The sequence below is a fragment of the Lepus europaeus genome, chromosome 15 (assembly GCF_033115175.1).
Source record: "Lepus europaeus isolate LE1 chromosome 15, mLepTim1.pri, whole genome shotgun sequence".
Classification (NCBI taxonomy): Eukaryota; Metazoa; Chordata; class Mammalia; order Lagomorpha; family Leporidae; genus Lepus; species Lepus europaeus.
In genome coordinates this window covers 11,098,561-11,119,709 of record NC_084841.1, presented here as the reverse complement: position 1 = coordinate 11,119,709, position 21,149 = coordinate 11,098,561, and the positions used below count along the sequence as shown (strand labels likewise).

The following is a 21,149-nucleotide window of genomic DNA, read 5'->3' as shown; positions in this document are numbered from 1 at the left end:
AGTAAGGCTGGGATTTCTCACTTTCTGCAGCCTTGCCTTTGCTGCCCTGGCTCAGGAGGCTGAGAGCTATGGACTACCCAGTCATGGTCCTTCTTCTCTGAAGGGTCTTCTGAGAGCACGTGCTGTTTGACACCTAAGAGTGGGTGTGAAGGGTTTGTGTTACTGAAATGGGGATGCTACTGCCCTGCCCCATGGGCATGTGCACTCATCCGTCACAGATTCCATCTAACCTGCTGCATTCACTTAACTTGCCAACTACCCTTTGGGACATTAGATAAAAGATCCCTGAGCCAAGGTCACCTCTCCTGAGCATAAGGCCTCTTCTATAGCTGCTGGTCCCTTCCTGGGAACCGACTACATTATGGCTCTCCCAAGACACACACACACTCTCTCTCCCCACCCCTTACACACATACACACACATACACACATTATCCTTAAAATCAAACCCTACCTACAATCCAAGAAATGGTGATATAATCAACTTAGCAACCCTAGCACACAAGCCTGTACTTCCCAACATGCCCATATAGTTTAGTTGGTTAAGTAATTCATGCCAAGAAGGACCAAAAGAGCTGGTGTTGTAGCACAGTGGGTTAAGCTGCTGCCTGTGACACCAGATCCCAAATCAGAGGACCTGTTCAAGTCCTGGCTGCACTGCTTCCAACCCATCTCCTTGCTAACGAGCCTGGGAAGGCAGAAGATGGCCTAAGTACTTGGTTTCTGCCACCTATGTGGGAGACCAGGATGGAGTTCCTGGCTCTTGGCTTTGGCCTTGCCCAGCCCCAATCATTGCAGACATTTGGAGCGTGAACCAGCAGATGGAATATCTTTCTGTCACTTTGCCTTTCAAATAAATAAATAAATAGAAGAGGAAGGGAAAGAGGAAAAGTAAGAAGGAGGAGGAAGAAAGGAGGAGAATGGGAGGAGGAGGAGGAAGAAGAAGAGCTAAGGAGCACAATGATGGGGTATTGGTGGGAAGGGAGTTGGTGGGACTCATGAAGTCACTTACAAGATGGCCACTGCCATCCAGAAATGGGTAAGATCCCTACAAGCCACTCCCTTCTAAGTCAAAGGAGAAGTATAATGACTTGGTAGGCTTTGCTAATCACTAAAATCGATGCAACTTTAGCTTCTTCTCTATTCCAGCCTCAGTGTGAATTTCTTCAGAGTCACCTCATTCACTCCAAGCACCACACCTCGGAGCAATCAGCAGGGGCCTTGAACACAGCAGCACATGATGTGGGACAACGGACTTCACCTGTCTAAGCTTCCATTTCTGAAACTGGGAATAAAGACAGTACATGACATTGTCTGATATGCAGCAGCTGCTCAATGTACACTGCTTCTCATCATCACCACATAGCAAAACAGGAGGCACAGCCACATCCACCTCTCCAAGCGCTTGTGAGGCTTAAAGGAAATGTAGGAAAAGCACTTAGTATGCTGTCTGATACACCACAAGCAAACAATGAATACTGCTATTACTCTGATCAGCACCTAATTGTGTAGATGAGAAAACTATGAGGGGAAACTATCCTGGCTGGAAAGCAGCAAAGCTAGAATTCAAAGCGTGGAGCTTGGTGCAGCCAGAAGGTGCCCACCTGACCACTCTGCTGTCCTGCCTATGAATCATGGAGCTGACCTTCTAGTCAGTGTTGTCACAGTGAGCAGAATGGAAACTCCTTGCAAACAGTTTTAAAAATTTTATCTCCTGCCTAGCCCAATAATGGATGACAACTCCAAAATGACAAAGAAGAAAACACAGTGACAAAACACTTTACAGAAGAGCATCTTGAGGACAATTCTGATGACCTCAGAAGGTTCACAGGGATCACCTGTGTGTCACCTGCCTATTTCCCTCTTCCACCAGAGAAGTGGGAACCTGCCTAAGGAGGTCCTGGTGCATGGTAATCAGGACTTGGAGGAAGAGGACGAGAGAATCAGACTTTCTATGCAATAAAAATAAATAAATAAGTAAAATGGAGTATGGATGGGGGCAAGTGCTGGCAAAGAATCCCTTGGAAGTGTAGGCTGCAAAAGAGAAGTACTGCTAGGGATCATGGATTTGATCTATCATGCCTGCCAAGATGCAAAAAGTAAAATTCTCTTTCTTTAAAAAAAAAGTTTTTACTAGGGCCAGTACTGTGGCATGGCAAATTAAGCCATCACCTGCACTACCAACATCCCATATGGGCACAGGTTCCAGTACTGGTTGCTCCACTTCTGATCCAGCTCCCTGCTAATAGCCTGAGAAAGCAGCTGACAATGGCCCAAGTCCTTGGGCCTTTGTACCTACATGGGAGACCCAAAAAAGGCTCCTGGCTTCAGCCTGATCCAGCCCTGGCCACTGTGGCCATTTGGGGAGTGAACCAGTGGATAGAATATCTGCCACACTCTCTCTTTCTCGCTCTAACACTTTCAAATGAATTAATAAATCTTTATTTAAAAAAAGTTTGTATTTTATTTGAAAGGCAGAAGCACAGAGAGTATATGCTTTCTGCTGGTTCACTCCCCAAATGCCTGCAATAGCTAGGTTAGGTCCTGCTAAAGCCAGGAGCCAGAATCTCTCAAGTGAGGTGCAGAAGTCCAGGTACTTCCAAGGTACATTAGTAGGAAGCTAGATCCAAAGTGTGGAGTAGCTGGAACTGGAACCAGGCACTCTGATACAGGATGTAGCCAACCCAAGTGGTGGCTTAACTCACTGTACCACAATAGCTATCCCTGAAATTTTTTAATCCTCTGGCATGAACCACTTGGGCAGCGGCTGAAATGGAGTTACAGATATTTCTGTTCTGTTAGAAAGTATATTTTATGGATTAGACTTCACGCATGCCCCCAACCATCAGCATTAAAGCAAGCCAAGACTCTAACCCACACAATCAGAAGCCATGCTGCAGCAGTTAGCATGACCTTGAGGAGTTACAATGCTAGGACCTCCTAAAAGCAACAATGTGAATACCTGAAACCAAGATCCAATCTGTGATGACTCAGACTACATATGGCAGGCCAGACCACCAAGAGGAACTCCAAAAAAAAAAAAAAAAAAAAAAGGCGGAGGCCAACCAACTATTTTTTTGGTTGTAAAATTCTACTCAGTTTTTTTTTTTTTTTCCATTTTGTACAATGTACCAAAGCTAAAGTAATTCAAACACTAAAACAGGAAACCAAAAAGAAAAAGGAAAAAAAAAAAAAAACCCTGAAAACAAAACTAAAAGGCACTGAAGAGTCGGAAACCAAGAGATTATGCAGACAGCGGGTCTACACCCAGGACCTGAGGCTGCCAGTGCCCGGCTGCCCGCTCCCTTTCATGCGAACTCAGCAGCATCTGCTTTGCCTCCAACACTTGCTGGCTGCTCCAGGTCTCAGATGGTTAATTTTTTACTGTCCACTTCCCCATGAACTGGTCATACATCTTCAACCCCATCTACTTCCTTTCCTAATCTTATCCAGGTTCAGCCCCAGTACCATGGAGCTTTCTCTCTGCACACACTTGATGCCGTCAACTGTGTGTGGCCTGCTGAGTTGCTTCTCAAGCAAGAGAGGGCTTATCAAGAGCTCCTACATGGTTGGGGAGGGCTTATCTCAGGCCTGGGCTAGATGGAGAGAAAAGTCTTTTTGATCTACATGTTTGAGGTAGTAAAGAAACAGACAGTAAAATTACTTTGTTAAAAAATTTAAGTTAAAAGCATTACCTTTAATAAACACAGTACATATTGTTAACTAATATGGCTAGAAAAATAAATAATACATTAATACACCTTTGAAACAGTGAGACCAAAGACTTTTCTATTTGGTGTATTAATTCTGGTCAAATAAGAAATGATGGTCTTCCACTTAGTCAAGCACTATCACAACTACAAGATTGCTATCACTGAGGAAAAACACACCTAGTGGAGGGTTTTTATCTTTCGGGTCATGGCCAGCAACACATTCAAGTGCAGCCTGTCATGCAGCTACTCCAGCTGGGAGCTGTGGGACCCCACAGGATCAGACACATTCACGCAAGGCTCCTGTTAAATTAAAAACAACATCACCAATACAGGAAACTGCCAAACACCAAGAGGATTGTGTGTGTGTGGTTTTAAGAACATCACAAGTCAGAGCTTGATTTCATTTTACCAGGCACATCTCACAGGAGTGTTAAACAAAACTTACTATTTTAAAGGTAAGTTTAATTTTTCTAACTGCATGTGTGTTTTTTATTTGTTTGAAAATAAGAATTATAGTGAGACGGAGAGACAGAAAGATCTGCCACCAGCGGGTCCACTTCCCAGATGGTTCCAACAACAGTGTTGGGCCAGCCTGAAGTCAGAAACTCCACTTGGATCTCCCATGTAAGTGGCACTCAGGCCATCTTCTGCTGCTTTCCCAGGCTCATTAGCAGGGAACTGGATCAGAAGGGGAGTAGCCAGGATATGAACCAGTGCTTATATGGGATGCTGGCATAGCAGGCAGCAGCTTAATCCACTGTGCCACAACCCTGGCCCTGCACATGGGGTTTTATAACCCATTCAGATATAAAAGCACAAGGCTGTAGGTGGGAAAGGCTACTATCAAAGAGTAAGCTGTAACTCCGTATCTGTGGAATCACAGAATGCCGTATCCATCCTGCAGGCCTCACTGATCCAGAAGAGACAACTGTTTAGGTGCAGTGAGCAAAGAGCCTGGCTTCACTCCCATTTTGTAGCTTCAGGGCCTCCCTGACACCAAGAAGTCACCCCAATGGTCAATATGTGAGAATCACACATGGCTGAAGGAGAAAGCCCTATCTAGTGTGAACTATCCAGCTCCACTCCCATTACAACCACTCCACCATTTGTCTCCCAACCAGTGCTTGTATTCCTTCTAGCTGGGAACTGCCTCACTCCTCTGGGAGCCCATTTCCTCTTCTGGAATGTTTCTCTTTTTTAAGTCAAAGTCTACCATAATTCTACGAACATAGCTTGAGCTGCTGCCATGGGCCAGGCCCTGTTCAGCAAGCTGATGCCACTGCTTGGAAGGCAGTAGAACATCTGCTCCTGGTACAGACTCACAGATGTCCCTGTTTGTGGCAATGGAGCACCACGGGGGCCACAATGCCATGGGAAAGGAACATGGCTCAGCAAGAGATTCGATGTGGGGCTGTGACCTTCAGCAGGCTGGGGAGGCTTCTTCAGGATGTAAGGCTGAGCTGAGGACAGAGGATGGACCACAAGCTCCAGAGGCAAAGAAAACGAGGTGAGCCCAGGAACACCAGCCTTGAGGCCAGATCAATGGGGCCTGTGGATCCTGAGTGAGATGCCAGTATTAAATTGAAAAGCAGGTAAAGGCCATGAAGGGTTTTAAGTAAGAGGTTGATACATTCGGATTTGTGACCACAGTTCAAACTGTTATTGTTTGGGATCACGAAGCTCCAGTCTCGCTCCTCTCTCATAGGACAACCTTTCAACTCCTCCATAGACTTTCCTCATGCTCTGAGCCAGAGGGATTGGATTCCACTTCTCAAAGGCTTGGTTCCAACCAGTGCTAGGTGGAACTGACCCTTCCTGGGCACGTCCTCAGCACTCTGTCCACACTGCATCTGTGTATCTGTGCCTGTTTTCTCCATGCCTGCACATAACTTGATGATGAATGCTGTATCATTATTCACTATGCATCTGGTCATCTGATGAACCGGCAGACACATGCTTCATTTCTGAGCTGAACAAACTGAAGCTCAGAGAAAACCAAAGAGAAGTCTGAACTTGAATCCAGTGTTCTGGCTTGGGTAGCAGCCCTTTGATCTAACAGCATTATTGCCCTCCTTCAGTAATTCTCTTCCAAGAATGCAAGCAATTTACACAGACTTGAAGCTCTACATTTTCCATGTGGCATCTTCTTCTAGGTTAGAAACTCTCAATTTTCTCACCCAAAACAAGATAGGGATTGAGGACTCTCTTCAGCATTCTGCTCACTCTTCTCTGAACTCACTCCACACTTCAAATGGGAACACCCTTCCTGACTGTGATGCTACGTGGATAGAATTCAATGAGGTGACCAACTTCTTTGTTCTCAATCACAAGTCAGCAAGTTTTCTTTCTTTCTTTTCTTTTTTTTTTTTTTTTTTTTTTGACAGGCAGAGTGGACAGTGAGAGAGAGGCAGAGAGAAAGGTCTTCCTTTTGCCGTTGGTTCACCCTCCAATGGCCGCCGCGGTAGGCGCGCTGCGGCCAGCGCACCGCGCTGATCCGATGGCAGGAGCCAGGTGCTTCTCCTGGTCTCCCATGGGGTGCAGGGCCCAAGGACTTGGGCCATTCTCCACTGCACTCCCTGGCCACAGCAGAGAGCTGGCCTGGAAGAGGGGCAACCGGGACTAGAACCCGGTGTGCCGGCGCCGCAAGGCGGAGGATTAGCCTAGTGAGCCGCGGCGCCGGCCAAGTCAGCAAGTTTTCTGTAAAGGTCTAGGGAGCCTCCGTCAGCCATGTGGTCTCTGTCTCAATAATTCCACTTTTCCTTCACGTAGGGAAAGCAGCCACAGACAATTCATTATGGGGCATGTCCCAATAAAACTAGATTTATAGACACTGAAATTTAAGTTGCATCAGGAAACATTTTTCTTTTGATTTTCTCCCAACCACTTAAAAATGTAAAAATTATTTTTGGGTCACAGTCATTTAAAAATAAACAGCACGGGCAAGCATTTGGCAAAGCAATTAAGTCATCACTTGGGACACCTGCATCCCATATAGGCAATGCATGGTTCATGTATCAGTTACTCAGCTTTGGATCCTGCTAATGTATACCCTGGGAAGGCACAAGATAATGGCTCAAATACTTGGGTCTCTGAAACCCATGTGGGAGATCCAGATGGAGTTTTGGGCTCTTGGCTTCATATTAGTCTAGCCCCAGCTATTGCCAGCATTTGGGGAGTAAAAGAGTGAATGAAAAGATCCATGACTTTGTCTTACAAACAAACAAACAAAAAAAAAAAACAGACAAACAAAAAAGATGGGCAGCACTCTGAGCCCTATTCTGGGTATCACAATGAAATCAATGCAGCCTAGGTCTATACTGGTAGTACACAGGTGCAAACAGAAACCAGGAAGCCACTGACTCACATTAGCCTCGCTGTCAACTTACAAGCCTTTGGACCCATGCTGGGCATGTCTCTCATTTTCTGAAAGGGAAGGGGGGTCGGAGCTTCTATCCTACTGCCCTCAAGTTTCCAGGGGCTTTCCTCAGCTCTGTTCCTCCTGAGGGTGAGAGATTGAGCTGATGGCAGGTATAGGGGACTGCTCTTTCCTTGGTAGAAAATCCTGGCACTTGGCCAGCGCCGCGGCTCACTAGGCTAATCCTCCGCCTTGCGGCGCCGGCACACCGGGTTCTAGTCCCGGTCGGGGCACCAATCCTGTCCCGGTTGCCCCTCTTCCAGGCCAGCTCTCTGCTATGGCCAGGGAGTGCAGTGGAGGATGGCCCAAGTCCTTGGGCCCTGCACCCCATGGGAGACCAGGAGAAGCACCTGGCTCCTGCCATTGTATCAGCACGGTGCGCCGGCCGCAGCGCGCCTACCGCGGCGGCCATTGGAGGGTGAACCAACGGCAAAAAGGAAGACCTTTCTCTCTGTCTCTCTCTCACTGTCCACTCTGCCTGTCAAAAATAAAAAAAATAAATAAATAAAGAAAATCCTGGCACTTCAGGGTGAATTCAGTTTGGGCACAAGCTAAATAAGCCCATTTTGCCACACATCTAAGAAGATTTTATCAGACATTGGCCTGACATTTAAAGATTTCTTTAATCTTGAACTCCCTCCCATGCCTACTTTTCAGTTCAGAACATGAAAAGGCAAGCAAGGGTTATCCAGATGATGGGTGCAGGTTCTGTGCATTTGGACCCAGGCTGGGACCTGCTGGACCTCATGAGACTGCACCCACCTGCCAGGGCTTCTGTGGCTGTGCTCTGGCTCAACTCTCAGCCCTCTAATGGGAGACATCTCCATGCGAACACAAACCATTTGTGAATTATGTGATGGAGGTCCACTTTTTAGATGAGTAACACTTTATTTTTGCCCAGTGGTAATTTTCCCATTAATCAGAATCAGTTGGGTGCTGTCACTAATGGTTACTAATCCTCTTCACTGGCTTGCCTTCCCTAATTCGGTTTTCCACTCTATGGTTAGTGTAGTGTAGTGTAGTGTAGTGTGTGTGTGTGTGTGTGTTGAAAGTTCCTATTTAAAACATTTTCCATGGTTTTTCTTATTTGTCAGAAAGACCCACATCTTGGCAGCCAGTGAAGAGAGCTGGAAATGCCCCCTAAACAAGTATGAGAAAGTTTTAAGAATGTGCCCTCCCAGCCAGGAGCCCCAAGAGCTGGTGCTTCTGTAGCCACTACTGACTCTAGCATCTGTCAGCACTACAAGCCACGTCTCACCCTGAACCTCCCAACCAGCCTCAGGGGCCAACTAAGAAGCTGATATCTGTGTCCACTGGGATTCAGTGTGGTCTGACCAATGGAACACATGCAGAAGCTTCCCCATCTCTTTCACAAGCACCTCTCTACTCAAGGACATAGCTACGTTTACATGGGCCAGTAGATCCGCTTTTCTAAGAGAAACCAGTGGCTCTAAAAACAAACCCATCAAATGTCACAGAGCATTGTTACTCAAGACCCAGGGAGCAGCAATATCAATACCACCTAGAGATCTCTTGCCCGGCCCCCTGCTGCTAAATCTGCATTTCACTGAGTTGCCCAGGTGTTCTGTCTGCTGTGGAGCAGAGAACCTTTCTGGCTTCACCTGTGGATTGTCTCATTTCTTGGGCTGGGGCCCCGGCCAGACATCTGCCCTTCTTTTAAGTTCCTAGATGATTTGCCAATGTTGAGAAACGCTGGCATGGAGGAAAGGCTTCCCCTATCCTTAGTCCTTTCTTTTATCTCAATTGTATCATCAGATGTCAGTTAATTTCCAAAGTTACCTACCATTACAAGGAATCATGCCAGGCTATCTCACCGGTCAAGTAACCCAACTACAAGTAAGCATCACCTCTGTTTTGTGCCCCTTTCCATTTGGGCAACTTGTACTCATTACTGTTGTTTGTCAATGGCTGAGAGCTAATCAAGAAAACAACCTTTCTGAAATTAATGAAGGAATGAGACATCTGACATGGTCTCTAGGGAAAGCTTTCTCATTCTGGTTTGCTCAATACTGTCCTAGCTTTAATGCTGAAAATTTCATGTGCAGGGTATCCCTCAAACCCAGGCAAGCCAAATGGTAGACACTGATTACCAGTGTCCCTTGTGATCTGACCTGATCCCTCCATCTTCCCTCTCTCCTTCTTGCTCCAAGATGATTGCTACCTTTAACTCCTCCCAGAGCCCAATCCTGCCTCCTGGCCTTGTGTTGTCTGTGCTCTTCCTTCTGTCTAGAACCTACTTCTTTCTCATAGCCTACTTCATTTCACTTATTTTCCAGCTCTCATCTCAAATATCACTTCTCGGACTTCTCATCACAAATTTCTCTCCCCCAGGCTTGAGTAAATCCCAGTATTCCTCTTATATTCCTCTTTCAAAGCACATGGTAATCTTTACCCAGCACTTGTCACAGTTTACACAATCATGTTTGTGTCTGATTAGTGTCCATCTCACTAGGTAGACAGTAAACATCTGAAGGACTGGCTCTGTTTTCTCCCTGCTCTCTCAGTGCTTAGGCATAGAGGAGACATCCAATAAACATAGGGTGAATGCATACAATGAATTCATGTAGTCAGGATCCAGTCCATGTGGCTCCATGGCAGAGGCTGCCAGCTTCACCGAGGGTGTGTTCTCTGCTCCTTCCACAGAGACAGGAGCCTGATCTGTAGCTGGACAAGTGGCTACTTGGAAAAGGTCCATTCCAACCTCTCTCAGTACCTGTGTGCATGAATTCTGGAGTAAAAAGGGAAGTACACCTTCAGAAAGATCCATCAAGAGAGGTGACTCCCTTGCCTTTCCGCCTCCCTAATAGCTGGAATGTAAGCATGATGCCTGATGATTCAGAAGATATTCTGGGCCAAAAAGTGACTGTGGGCATAGAAGCCAAGCACTTAGAGGAGCAAAGTGGAAGGCTGGGTGCCTGATTCCATGGAGCCTATCCCAGTCCTGGAGCACCATCTCTGAGCTTCAAGCTGAATGAAATAAACTTATTCACTTATTTAGATATTTTTGTCTTATTCCATGGTACCTAAACTTAAGTAAAAGTCCCTATATTGGGAGTCTCTTCTGATTTTTTAAATGCATCTCAGAAACACTGAACCACCAGTGTATTTTCTCTTCCTTTAATCACAACATGTAATTAAAAAGCAGGAAGCGAGACTGAAGTGGTCATCTCACAGGATGGTTTCAAGGTAGTGGAATGGGGAGGAACCCAGGGTCTGGTTCTACAGAGCTGAGCCACTCTGGACCTCAACTTCCTCCCCTAAAAACAAACAAAGGGAGGCCAGGCCATTTACCACCACTTCCCTTCCTTCTCCAAAGGCCTCCTGATTTTAATGTGTTTCTGAGTTATGCTGGCCAAACAGCCACTGTGAGGGACACAAAACACAGAATTTTAACTAGGTGTGAAACAACTGATGTCCAACTAAACTCAAAGCTTGCACCACAGGAAAGATGCCCTAAGCATGTATGGAAGATCCAGAAGATCTTGACAAATGCCAGCAGACATCCCAGACCTTAAAGATGCATTAAACCAACTGACCTGAAAGTACACTTCTAGAACACAGCCCTTTCCCAAGGGGGTGACCAGATTCTTTGTAAAATACAGCAACATGAAACAAAGGAAAAAGGAGGAGAAAGGGGCAGGGAGGAGGAGGAGCCAGGGAGAGGGAAAGGGAGAAGAACTATACCTTCACATTCCAAAATGAGAATAAATGAATCAATGAAGTTTAAATTGGAAACGACACTGGAATATTAAAGCATGAAGACCAAATGGTAGAAGACAGACCAGAAAGCACAGGCTGTACAAGCCCTCTATCATGGCAATCAGCTAAGTACCCCAAACTGAGTTTAGCAAATATTTAAAAACAAAACAGAGGGATATACCATGGATAAAACTGATCTAATAAGCCCTCTTCTGATTCAAGTAATTTGTTTCCAGACTTCAGAGAAAGGAATAGATACACCCAAGTCTTGCATTGTCTCAGCTGTAAAACCGAAGGACCCAATATTTACACTAGTAATTTGTTGGCCATGTTTCCATTTCAAGTTGAGCAGTCAATATAATCCTCGGCTACAAGCTATACACTTATATTCATTTTGCAAATGCCAAGTAAAATGACAAGCAGCAGACCTTATCACTGACATCAGGGACACTCAGTCCTTCGCATCTAGATGGTGGCTGATTACATTCAGCCTCCTCTTCTGGCACTGGCTTGCCACTTCTTCCACTTCCCCTTTCCTGCCAGCCATGCTGCCCACCCCACCCCAGCTTCTCATTCCAACTGTCCAAGTGGCGCATTTGGAGGTCACAGAATGCTCAGATTTTTACAGACAGCTCATAAACAAGTTGAAGACTTCTTGGCACAGATCAAAACATACACCCCCGATACACCAGATGCTATTGTAAGACCTAGGGAGAGATTATCTTAATCCCAAGTAAGAAAGAATCTAACTTTAGAGGTGAAATGGTACAGGGAACATTCTATGCAGTGGCTTAGAGGACACCAGTTGTTCAAAGCACCACCTCCAGTGAGTTTCCATCACCAGCTCCACTGCTCATCCTGAGCCTTTCAGGAGCTAGTTTGTATTCACTAAAGCCAGCCTAGGCCTAGAGGGGCAGGGAACTCATTGCCACCATGACAGTTACAAGAGAGGGTAGGATGTTTCTCTTTTCTTGAAAGCCAATTCTGGAAGTTTAGTAAGATTCCACCTATCTCTGATTGGGGGAGGACTCTCTTGAGAAATGCACTACCAATTGCATGATTAGTCCCTCTGCTAAAAGACTAACCCTAATAGTCATTAATTAAGCAACAACAGAGCAAGAGGAGAAAGAGCTAATGAAGTAGATTACTATGTGTGTACTTATCCAACAATTCCACAGACTCAACATCACAGTAACATAGTTAATTCAATACAAGATTAACGATTCAATTCTCAATTTAGAGATTTATTGAACACAGCATTTTAGGTGCTGCAGTTTCTGGGATTTTTGTTTGGTACCTAGGAATACCAGCAACAGTACTGACAATAATAGCCCTTTGTCTCTTAGAAATGAACATCAAAATTTTATCATCTCTTAATTTAAACATGATGCCACCTGTCCATTCTGGCTCCAACTAAATGGGCGAGTGGAAAAATGAATGTGTCTAGAACAATAGGTTATTGGAAAATGAGAGCACATGCAAAAACTTTCCTCTGTTGATTTACTGTGAAGAAATGTTTGAATGTTCTTCTGTTGAATTAAGTACAAATCAAGTAAGCCTGTCTACAACTTCAATTTAGAAAACAGATTGTCTTACAAAGTTACCCATCTTTTATCAGAGAACTCACATGGACAGGAGAAGATTTCCTAGCCAAATATTTTGGTCCAACAATGTCTCTAAAAGTTCAGAAAAGACTTTAACAGCCAAGTATAGAGAGCCACACATACATACATGAAGTCCTAGTTCAGTTATGAAAAACTTTTCATTGTCCCTGTTTTCCTGCACCCCAGATCTGTGAGAGTTATCTTGAGTTACAACAATAGTATAAAAATGGTAAACTGACTTTAATTCAGAATCACTTAAATGTAATAAGGTAACCTGAAAAATATGGCATGTTCTCAGATTAAAGCTAGAAACTCTTGCTTCTGGATACAGAAGCAGACAGATGGGTTATGAGTTGAGCCCCATATTGGCATTTGAATCCTGGTCACCATTTACAGGCTTAAAACCCTGAGCGAAGTAAAACCATCATGAGCATCATGTAGTAGTGGCTGCAAAGATCATCTAAGACAGCCTGAGGTCAGTGTGTGTCCAGCACCAGCAAGAGAACACCAACACCTACTGTTACTGTGACAAGAATAAAAAGCTCTGGTGCTACAGGCACATAGAAAGCACCCATTCCACTTATAGACCCAATAAAGCCTGCCAGATGAAGCCAAGTCCATTTTGGGACCACAGCCACAGGAAAAGTCATTTTCAAGTTAATACTTGTACCAATCAAGATTTTCTACTTAAGGGCAGGTGTTTGGCCCAGTGGTTAAGATGCCATGTGAGGGTTGGCGCTGCGGCTCACTAGGCTAATCCTCCTCCTGCGACGCCAGCACGCCGGATTCCGTCCCGGTTGCTCCTCTTCCAGCAGCTCTCTGCTGTGGCCCGGGAGTGCAGTGGAGGATGGCCCAGGTCCTTGGGCCATGCACCTGCATGGGAGACCAGGAGGAAGCACCTGGCTCCTGGCTTCGGATCGGCACAGCGCACCGGCCGCAACGCACCAGCCATAGCGGTCACTTGGGGGGTGACCTTTCTCTCTCTCTAACTCTGCCTGTCAAAAAAAATTAAAAAGATGCCATGTGGGACACCTGCATCCCAAATCAGGGTGCCTAGGTCTGGGTTCTGGATTTGCTTCTGATTTCATCATCTTTGAGCTCCAGGATCCTGGCCCGGTCCTGGCTATTGTGGGCATTTGGCAAGTGAATCAGCAGAAGGCCTCTCTCATCCTTTCAAAAACAATAAATAAAAGAAATAAAATTTTAAAAGAATTCCTACTTAGAAAAAGCAATTTTGGTACTTAACCATCTCATAGAAATTCAGATTAGAAAGAAAAAATTGGGGCCCAACTGATAGCCAAACAATATCAACTACGGATCACTAGGTTTTAAGTATTCTGTTGTGTTATTAATTGCAGTGGCTTTTTTCTCCCTTAAGCCCTCAAATTTATTTTTTAAAGAAAGAAAATAGTTCTCTTTGAGGTCACAGCTAGCACACAGAAAAATACAGCCATTCACTCCATTTCTTTTGGCACACACTGTCCATTGCCAGTGTTCCTCATTTAAGCTCCTTGAGAGCAAAAGCCTTGAGAGAAAGTGTTGTAGAATAAGCTCACAATTCTCAGCACACCTTTAGCAGCCCATGTTGAAGAGGATGTGCATGGGCCCTATGATCATTTCTTCTCATACCCAACTAGCCACCCAATCATTATTTTTTCCCATTTTCCTACTCTTTCTGTGAATGCATTAGTGCTCACTAGATGAATTAATCAGCTTGCCTAACGATTACCTGTGATTACCCATGGGAACAAACCAAAGATTGCTTATGGTGGGTCAGAAATATGTGCATCATATATAAAGTCAGTCATCCTTGAATGACCTTGGAATAATAAAATCCATGACATTGAAGAACACTTGTTATTCTTAAGTTTATTTATTTTATTTACTTGAACAGCAGGATGTGAGAGTGAGAGAGAGCAAGAGAGTTAAGAGAGCAAGAGACCTTATACCTGCTGCTTCACTCTCCAAATGCCCACAATATCTAAGGCTGGGCCAGGTTAAGGTCCAGAGCCAGGAACTCAATCCCAGTCTCCCATAAGGGTGACAGGATGCAAGTGCTTGAGCCATCTCCTGCTACCTCCCAGGATTTGCATTAACAGGAAGTTGGACAGGAAGCAGGGAAGGAACTCAACCCCAGGCAATCTGAAATGCAATGTGGGCATCCCAAGCTGTGGCTTAGTTTGCTGCACCATGTCTGCCCCAGAGTATACCTTTTAATTAGCAGAAAAGACTACATGGGAGATGGGTAACCTTGTATAAGTGCGTAATTCAGTTTTTTAAAATAGGAAAAATAACAAATACCTCATAGTGTAAGGCAATGATAACAGCAGCAGCTGGGAGCGGGCATTTACTCTAGCACTTAGGACACAGGCATTCCATCGGAGCACCTGGATTTGACCCTTGGCTACGGACTCCAGGTTCCTGCTAAAATAGAGCCTGGGAGGCAGTGGTGATAACTCAAATAGCTGGATTTCTGGCACTGATGCAGGAGACCTGTACTACATTCCTAGTTCTGATCACTGCAGGCATTTGTGGATGGGATCTCTCTCTCTCTCTCTCTCTCTCTGCCTCTCAAATAACAAAGTAAAATTTTAAATACTAGCTGTTACTATTATTAAATTTTTCAGTTAGTATTAAACCCCCCCCAACATACATATGAAATCTTACTCAGAACAGCATTATAAAACAAACAAGCAAAAGTAGAGGTACTCCAAGATTAGCTGGAGTAGGGGCCCCCATTCCACACTGGGCATTCCAGTCTCCCAGTACAACCATCAAGGAATCCTATGGCTCCTGAGAGCATGGGTGAAAACTAATGGCTATTCTGGACTAACAGTAATTGCCAGGAACTTTTCCTTTCTCTTCATCATGGGTGAAGGCTAATGTTACCATTCAGCATAGGAAGATGGCAGTGCTGGAGAGAACAGCAGCAGGGCCTGAGCCAATCAGGACTGTTACTGACCCTTACACTGGCCAGAGACAAGAGGCTCTAGGACAAGTGTGAGGCACACACATTCCCCCTCAAATATACAGGTTCACCAAAGGTGATGAGAACTGTGAGCTTATTCAACAGTAAGTGACAGCATCTGCTCTGGGCTCAGGGGCATGGCTATAAAGCACCTTCCTCTTCCCTGACCATATTCAGCTCTGACAGTGTCTTTCCAGTAATGTTGTGCATAGTTGTTTAGACAAATGTTCTCAATATCCAACACTTTTAACAAGAAATAGTTAAAATGACTACCAAAACACTCTATCCCTACCTGTTCTGTGAGTTTTCTTCTGTTGTCTGTTGTTTATTGTCTAGTGTTACTTGGTATTTACTTGCTGTTATCTCAAAAGCTAATCTTAGTCTTAAAAAACGGGTAGATTTTAAAAAGCCATCCCCATCCTCGCAATGGCAATTGACTTTAAAAATGTTTTTTAGTGTGTGTGTGTGTGTGTTTGCCAAACTAACTGGCAAGGAAGAGAAATGAGGCTCCCAAGTCCTCAGAGGTAATGTTTTGGAGGACAAAGTTTTCCATAATCTGATTCTTGAATCACATTCTTCCTCGGCTGCACACCAACTGCAGACCCCACAGGCTGGAGCACAGGAAAGAATTCTCTCTCCAGGCTTCCAGCACTGGCACACCTTGAACTTGGTGCAGAGAAAGGAAAAATTCCTGGCGATTATGTTAAGCCCAAAGTAGGTGCTTTTGAGCCTCCCAAACCAGTTTTCTCCAGTTGTGCCCTGACATTTATTTACAACTTTCTCTGCCAAAGGAAGGCAGAAAGAAGAAAATAACATAATAAAAAGTTCAAATGAATACACCCACGGAAATATTTAGCTAATTCTACAATAAATCAAGGTGCAGAAAGGTTAAAAAAAAAATGAGTTCATTCATTCTTCAAACATCTGAGAGTGGGAGGTAAGTCAATCCCAGAATTCTAGATTGGGAAGGAAGGGCCCAGCGGATCAGCAGGCTTGGCACCCCTAACAGCCTGCCCTAGGAATTAAAAGCTCCTGCTGAGAACACCAACAGCAATTAAGAAGCATTTATAGCACCTGTCAACTGCCCATAAGCAGCCCTGCAGTACCCGCAAGCCAAACTGGGTGTGTGTGAGCAGGCACGCTCCCAAAATTCACTCGTGGGCTCAGCCCTGACGGGGCAGCCAAACGAAGGATCGGGAATGCGCTCCATTCTACGGAGGAGCAGCTGCTCTTCCGCTCAGCTTCTCTGGAGTTGGGGGTCAAGGGCATAGCTGAAGAGTGGGGAGAAAGACACCCTGCACCCGGCGGAGCGGGGGTGGGGGGGGACGGTCAGGGACCGAGTCAGGGCGCGGGGACACAGGGGCCTGCGGCCATGCTACGCTGCGGCTTTCCTAGGCGAACTTTGTGGGGTTTGTTCCCCCCACCCCATCCCCCCAAGCTGGAGTTCTCTTTGTTGTTCAGCAGATCTCGATCACTGCGAAGGTGTGGGCCACATCCTCTGCCTGCGAGGCGCGAAACGCCACAACTTCCCCCCGACAACGACGGCGCCCCGCGGGGCCACGCGCCCCGGAGCCACTCCCACGCCGCGCAGCCGGGCCCCCCGCGCGGCTCAGAGGGCCCTCTCCACCCCACCCCGTAAGACGACCCCTCTCCTCCCAGGAAACTGCCTTCGCCGCCTCCTGGGCGTCCCCCACATCTGGGCCTGCCGCGGGGGCTGTTTCTTCCTCAAACGCCCGCCGCTCAGACCCCGAGGGCGAGGGGCAGCCCCCACGCCCGTCCCGGCGCCTCAGACTCCCCAGCCCGGTCCCGGGGGCACGCCGGCTCCCGGGACCGCCCGGACGCCCCCAAGCCGCCCGGGGTCCCCGCCCGCCCCGACAGTCCCCGGCCGCGCCCACCTGCGGCGGGGGCAAGAGGCTGCTCCCGCGCCCGCTCCCGCGCCCGCGGGGAACTCCTCGGCCCCGCCATGCCGGCCACGCGCCGCGCACGGGCGCCCAGCCTCCGCCCGTGGGTCTGTCAGACGCGGCGGTCGCCCACCGGCGCCCGGGCTCGCTTTCCCCTCAGCCACGGGCTGCCTCGCGCGGGAGGCACAGGGCGGGGACGGGCATCTGCGCTCCCGCCTCGGACGCCAACTGACGCGCCGCGCAGCCAATCAGGGGCCACGGTAGGGTGGGGCGGGGCCCAGAGAGAAGAGGCGGGCGGAGCCTCCGCGGTTCGTCGGGGTCGCCGGCGGGCACGCGAGGGGGCGGCCAGGGCTCTGTGGCGCTGCTGGAAGTGGTGCCTCCTGGGCCTGGTCCTCGGGAAACGTCCTGGGGACTGCACCTGGACGGTCCTGCGGCCTCTTTGGCGCTTTTTCCCCTAAGGCTCCTAGAGTGGGAAGTAGAGACCCGGAGCGTGGGCCGATGGGGGAGCGGGGCCGCTGCCTTTTTCCTGTCACAGCAGCCTTCCCTCGCCGCGCCGACGCCTCCCGGGAGCGCCAGGCTGGAGTTGGGCTGCCGCTGTGGGCGCGTTTCCTCGTGTTTCTTTCTCCAGGGTCAGCAGTACGGAGCTATGCTGACTTAGAACTGGCGATTCACTCCAGGATTTATTGACAGAACTAATCCTCTTAAAAATGATGTACCAAAGGGGAAAACACTGCGGGGTACCGAGCAGGAAAACCACAAGCGGCTCAAAAGGAAAAAGGCGCTCACAGAACAGACTCCTCGCTCTGGGATCCCTGGGCAGAGGGAGAAGCTTTTCAGAAGAAAAAGGAAGATGTCCTGGGGAACACTTCCCCTTTCTGCAACTGCGCGGTTCCCAAGACAAACAGACTTGCGTGTGAATGTTCTGGCGCCCTTTGAAAGCGAAGTTCCCTAACGAGACAAAGATGTGGAAAACGCCTGGAATTTTAGGCCGCTGCGCTTTGCTGCGGGGCAGTGTCTACAAGCAAAGGAACCGCACTCGCTTTCCTCCCTTTGCTGAGTCTCAGCACAAAGGACCAGGGGGCCACAGGTCTCCGGCCACTCCAGGGAGAGCAGCAGCAGCAACCACTGGCACTGCGGCCGTGTGCTTTGGTATTCAGGTAGTGCTCACACTTGCGCAGGAGGCAGGGCCTGCTGTCATCCCGTCTGCAGCCAGGAAACAGGCTGGGTCAGTTCCAGGGCAGAGCTTGAACCTAGGGCTGACCTCTCAACTACTCTCCTTCAGTGACCCGTGATTCACAGAAGATAATAAAAATGTTCCCAAACTCTGCTGCATGTTTAGAAAAAAAAAATCACTTTTATCCAAATCAGATATTTAACGTCGAGGGGTCATGTTCTTCAGCCGTAAACTGCCGCTTGCGTGTATAGAACCGTGTTACTCAAACTAAAATTGCTGTGCCTAATTCAATCTAAACAAGGTTATGAGCAGTGACGAGTACAAACTGTCTATTCTAGAAACTGAAAATGCCAGGGCTAATTTCTTGCAGTATAATAAAATTTACTTAAGCCCATGAGCCACAAAACAAATCAGGCAGTTCCCGCCCCCTCCTCCCACAACATAATATTTATGAGCACAGCTGTTAGAGCTTGGCCTAAAATCCTTTCCATTAATTCACATTTAGGATTCTGTGGTTGGCTGTCATGTTCATTGTTACTCCGAAGGCTAAGTAAGCAGCCTCTTTGTGTGGTACTTTGAAAGACCCAAACCTCGGGGACCAGGCTGCCTGGCTTGCCGGCATGCTAGCCATGTGGTTTTGCACAAGTTGTTTAACCTTTCTTTGTATGCTTCAGTTTCCTCAGCTGTAAAATGGGACTTGTAAGAGTATCTACCTCATAGGGGACTTACTGGGAATTAAATGACTAACGTGCAAAACCTTAGAATACTGCTTGGCATGTAAGCATCAGATAAATATTAAATAAAAGACATGAATGTAAGCAGAGATTTCTCCTTGGCTACCTGGTCTATAGTGTGATTTACCACATGTTTTAACAATTATGAAGTTACCGATTTCTTAAATTATTTTTTTATGTATTAGGAGATGGGGGAAGAGAGAGAGACTGACAGAGAGCTCCCATCTGCTGTTTACTTCCCCAAATGCCTCTAATAGCAAGGGCTGGGCTGAGACCAGGGCCAGGAGCCAGAAACTGGATTTCCCAAGTGAGTGGCAAAGGACCCAAGTCCTTGAGCTTTCACTGAAGCTTCCCAGAGGCACATTAGCAGGGCGCTGGCATTGGGAGCAGAGCCAGGATTCACACCCAGGCACTCCAGTATGGGATGTGGGCATCCCAACTGACATCGTTATCACTAGGCCAAAGACACAGCCCTCTTTTTTTTTTTTTTTTTTTTTTAATATCTGGCTGGGCCCTGAACCACTTGAAAACACGGACACCTAGGATCCCTATCTGTGAATATCTGTGAATAGGTAAATGGAGAAAATATGGTGTGAAGCCAGCTAGAGCTCAATGAAGACTTCTGTAGTAACAGTCTCACCTGAAATGTTGATGTCAATCATCACACCCATGCAAGTACCCAGCTTGAGCAACCAAGAACTAAGCACTGTCCAGAAGCCTCCTGACGCGACTCTGGACACTTCAGAGCATGGCCAGGGGCAAGGGCTACTCTGGTTAGTTGCATGGAAAGTTGTGTTACGGTCCAAATCAGAAGAAAGAAAAAATCAGTCAATAGTTCCCAGCAAGTATTTAATTACAGTTTTTGTTTTCATAAAATTTTCTTGAGCATTTGAGCTCTAAAAAATGAAATGCGAGCATCCAAAACCATTGAAGAAGACATTGCAAAATGCATTTTCCATTGCTGTGTCAAATCTTTCATTTTATGCCAGGGTCACTCAGTCATTTCTGGGTCAGGCTAGGACAAGTTGACAACAGTCCTGAGAGTATTGCAGCCCACTACATCTTGTCTGATCTACAATTGCTATCTTCATTCCATTGAGAGCTTCCTTGGGACACTGACTTTCAGTGAACCATCCTCCTCTAACAGGAAATTTGCAAAGGGAGATGCTGGGTCACTTGCTGTAATTTGCATACCGTGAATGGCGCCTTACACATGGAACTCACTTGCTCACCATTACTGGATGAGCCCAGGACTTTGTACTTGAGTGAAGACAATGACATGAGACTTCCCAGCCTCTTCTCACTTCCAACAGTCCTTATCCAAACTCCTTGTCTTTTTATTTTTTTAAAGATTTATTTATTTATTTGAAAGTCAGAGTTACACAGAGAGAGAAGGAGAGGCAGAGAGAGAAAGGTCTTCCATCCACTGGTTCACTCCCCAATTGGCCACAATGGCTGGAGCTGCACTAATCCAAAGCCAGGAGCCAGGAGCTTCTTCTAGGTCTCCCACATGGGCCATCTTCTACTGTTTTCCCAGGCCATAGCAGAGAGCTGGATTGGAAGTGGAGCAGCTGGGACTTGAACCAGTGCCCATAGGGGATGCCGGCACTGCAGGCAGCAGCTTTACCTGATACACCACAGTGGCAGCCCCAGCCCTGACAACCACCATTCTACTTTTAGTCTCTAGGAGTTTAGCTATTCTAGGTACCTCATTAATGCCTCATGAATGAATTAATGTCACTATCATGGGAGTGGGTTCATTATTGCAACAGTGGATTTGTTATAAAAGTAAATTCAGCCTTCTATTCTCTCTCTCTCTCTCTCTCCCTCTCTTCCTCTCTTCCTCCCTCCCCCCTTCCTTTCAACCTCTTTTGCCCTTCTGTTTTCTGCCAGGGCATGACACAGCAAGAAGACCCTCACC

The 21,149-nt window shown here is 46.8% G+C and overlaps 1 protein-coding gene across 1 annotated transcript in view; it reads right to left on the bottom strand.

Moving 5' to 3' along the window:
* Window positions 1-17,393, bottom strand: part of OTULINL (OTU deubiquitinase with linear linkage specificity like) — a 29,183-nt gene extending 11,790 nt beyond the window's left edge. Inside the window, exon 1 of the mRNA XM_062211903.1 lies at window positions 17,315-17,393. Within this exon, the coding sequence (XP_062067887.1) occupies window positions 17,315-17,384 (70 nt within the window). The 5' untranslated portion in view covers window positions 17,385-17,393. The remainder of the gene's footprint in view (window positions 1-17,314) is intronic.
* Window positions 17,394-21,149: the final 3,756 nt, after the last annotated feature.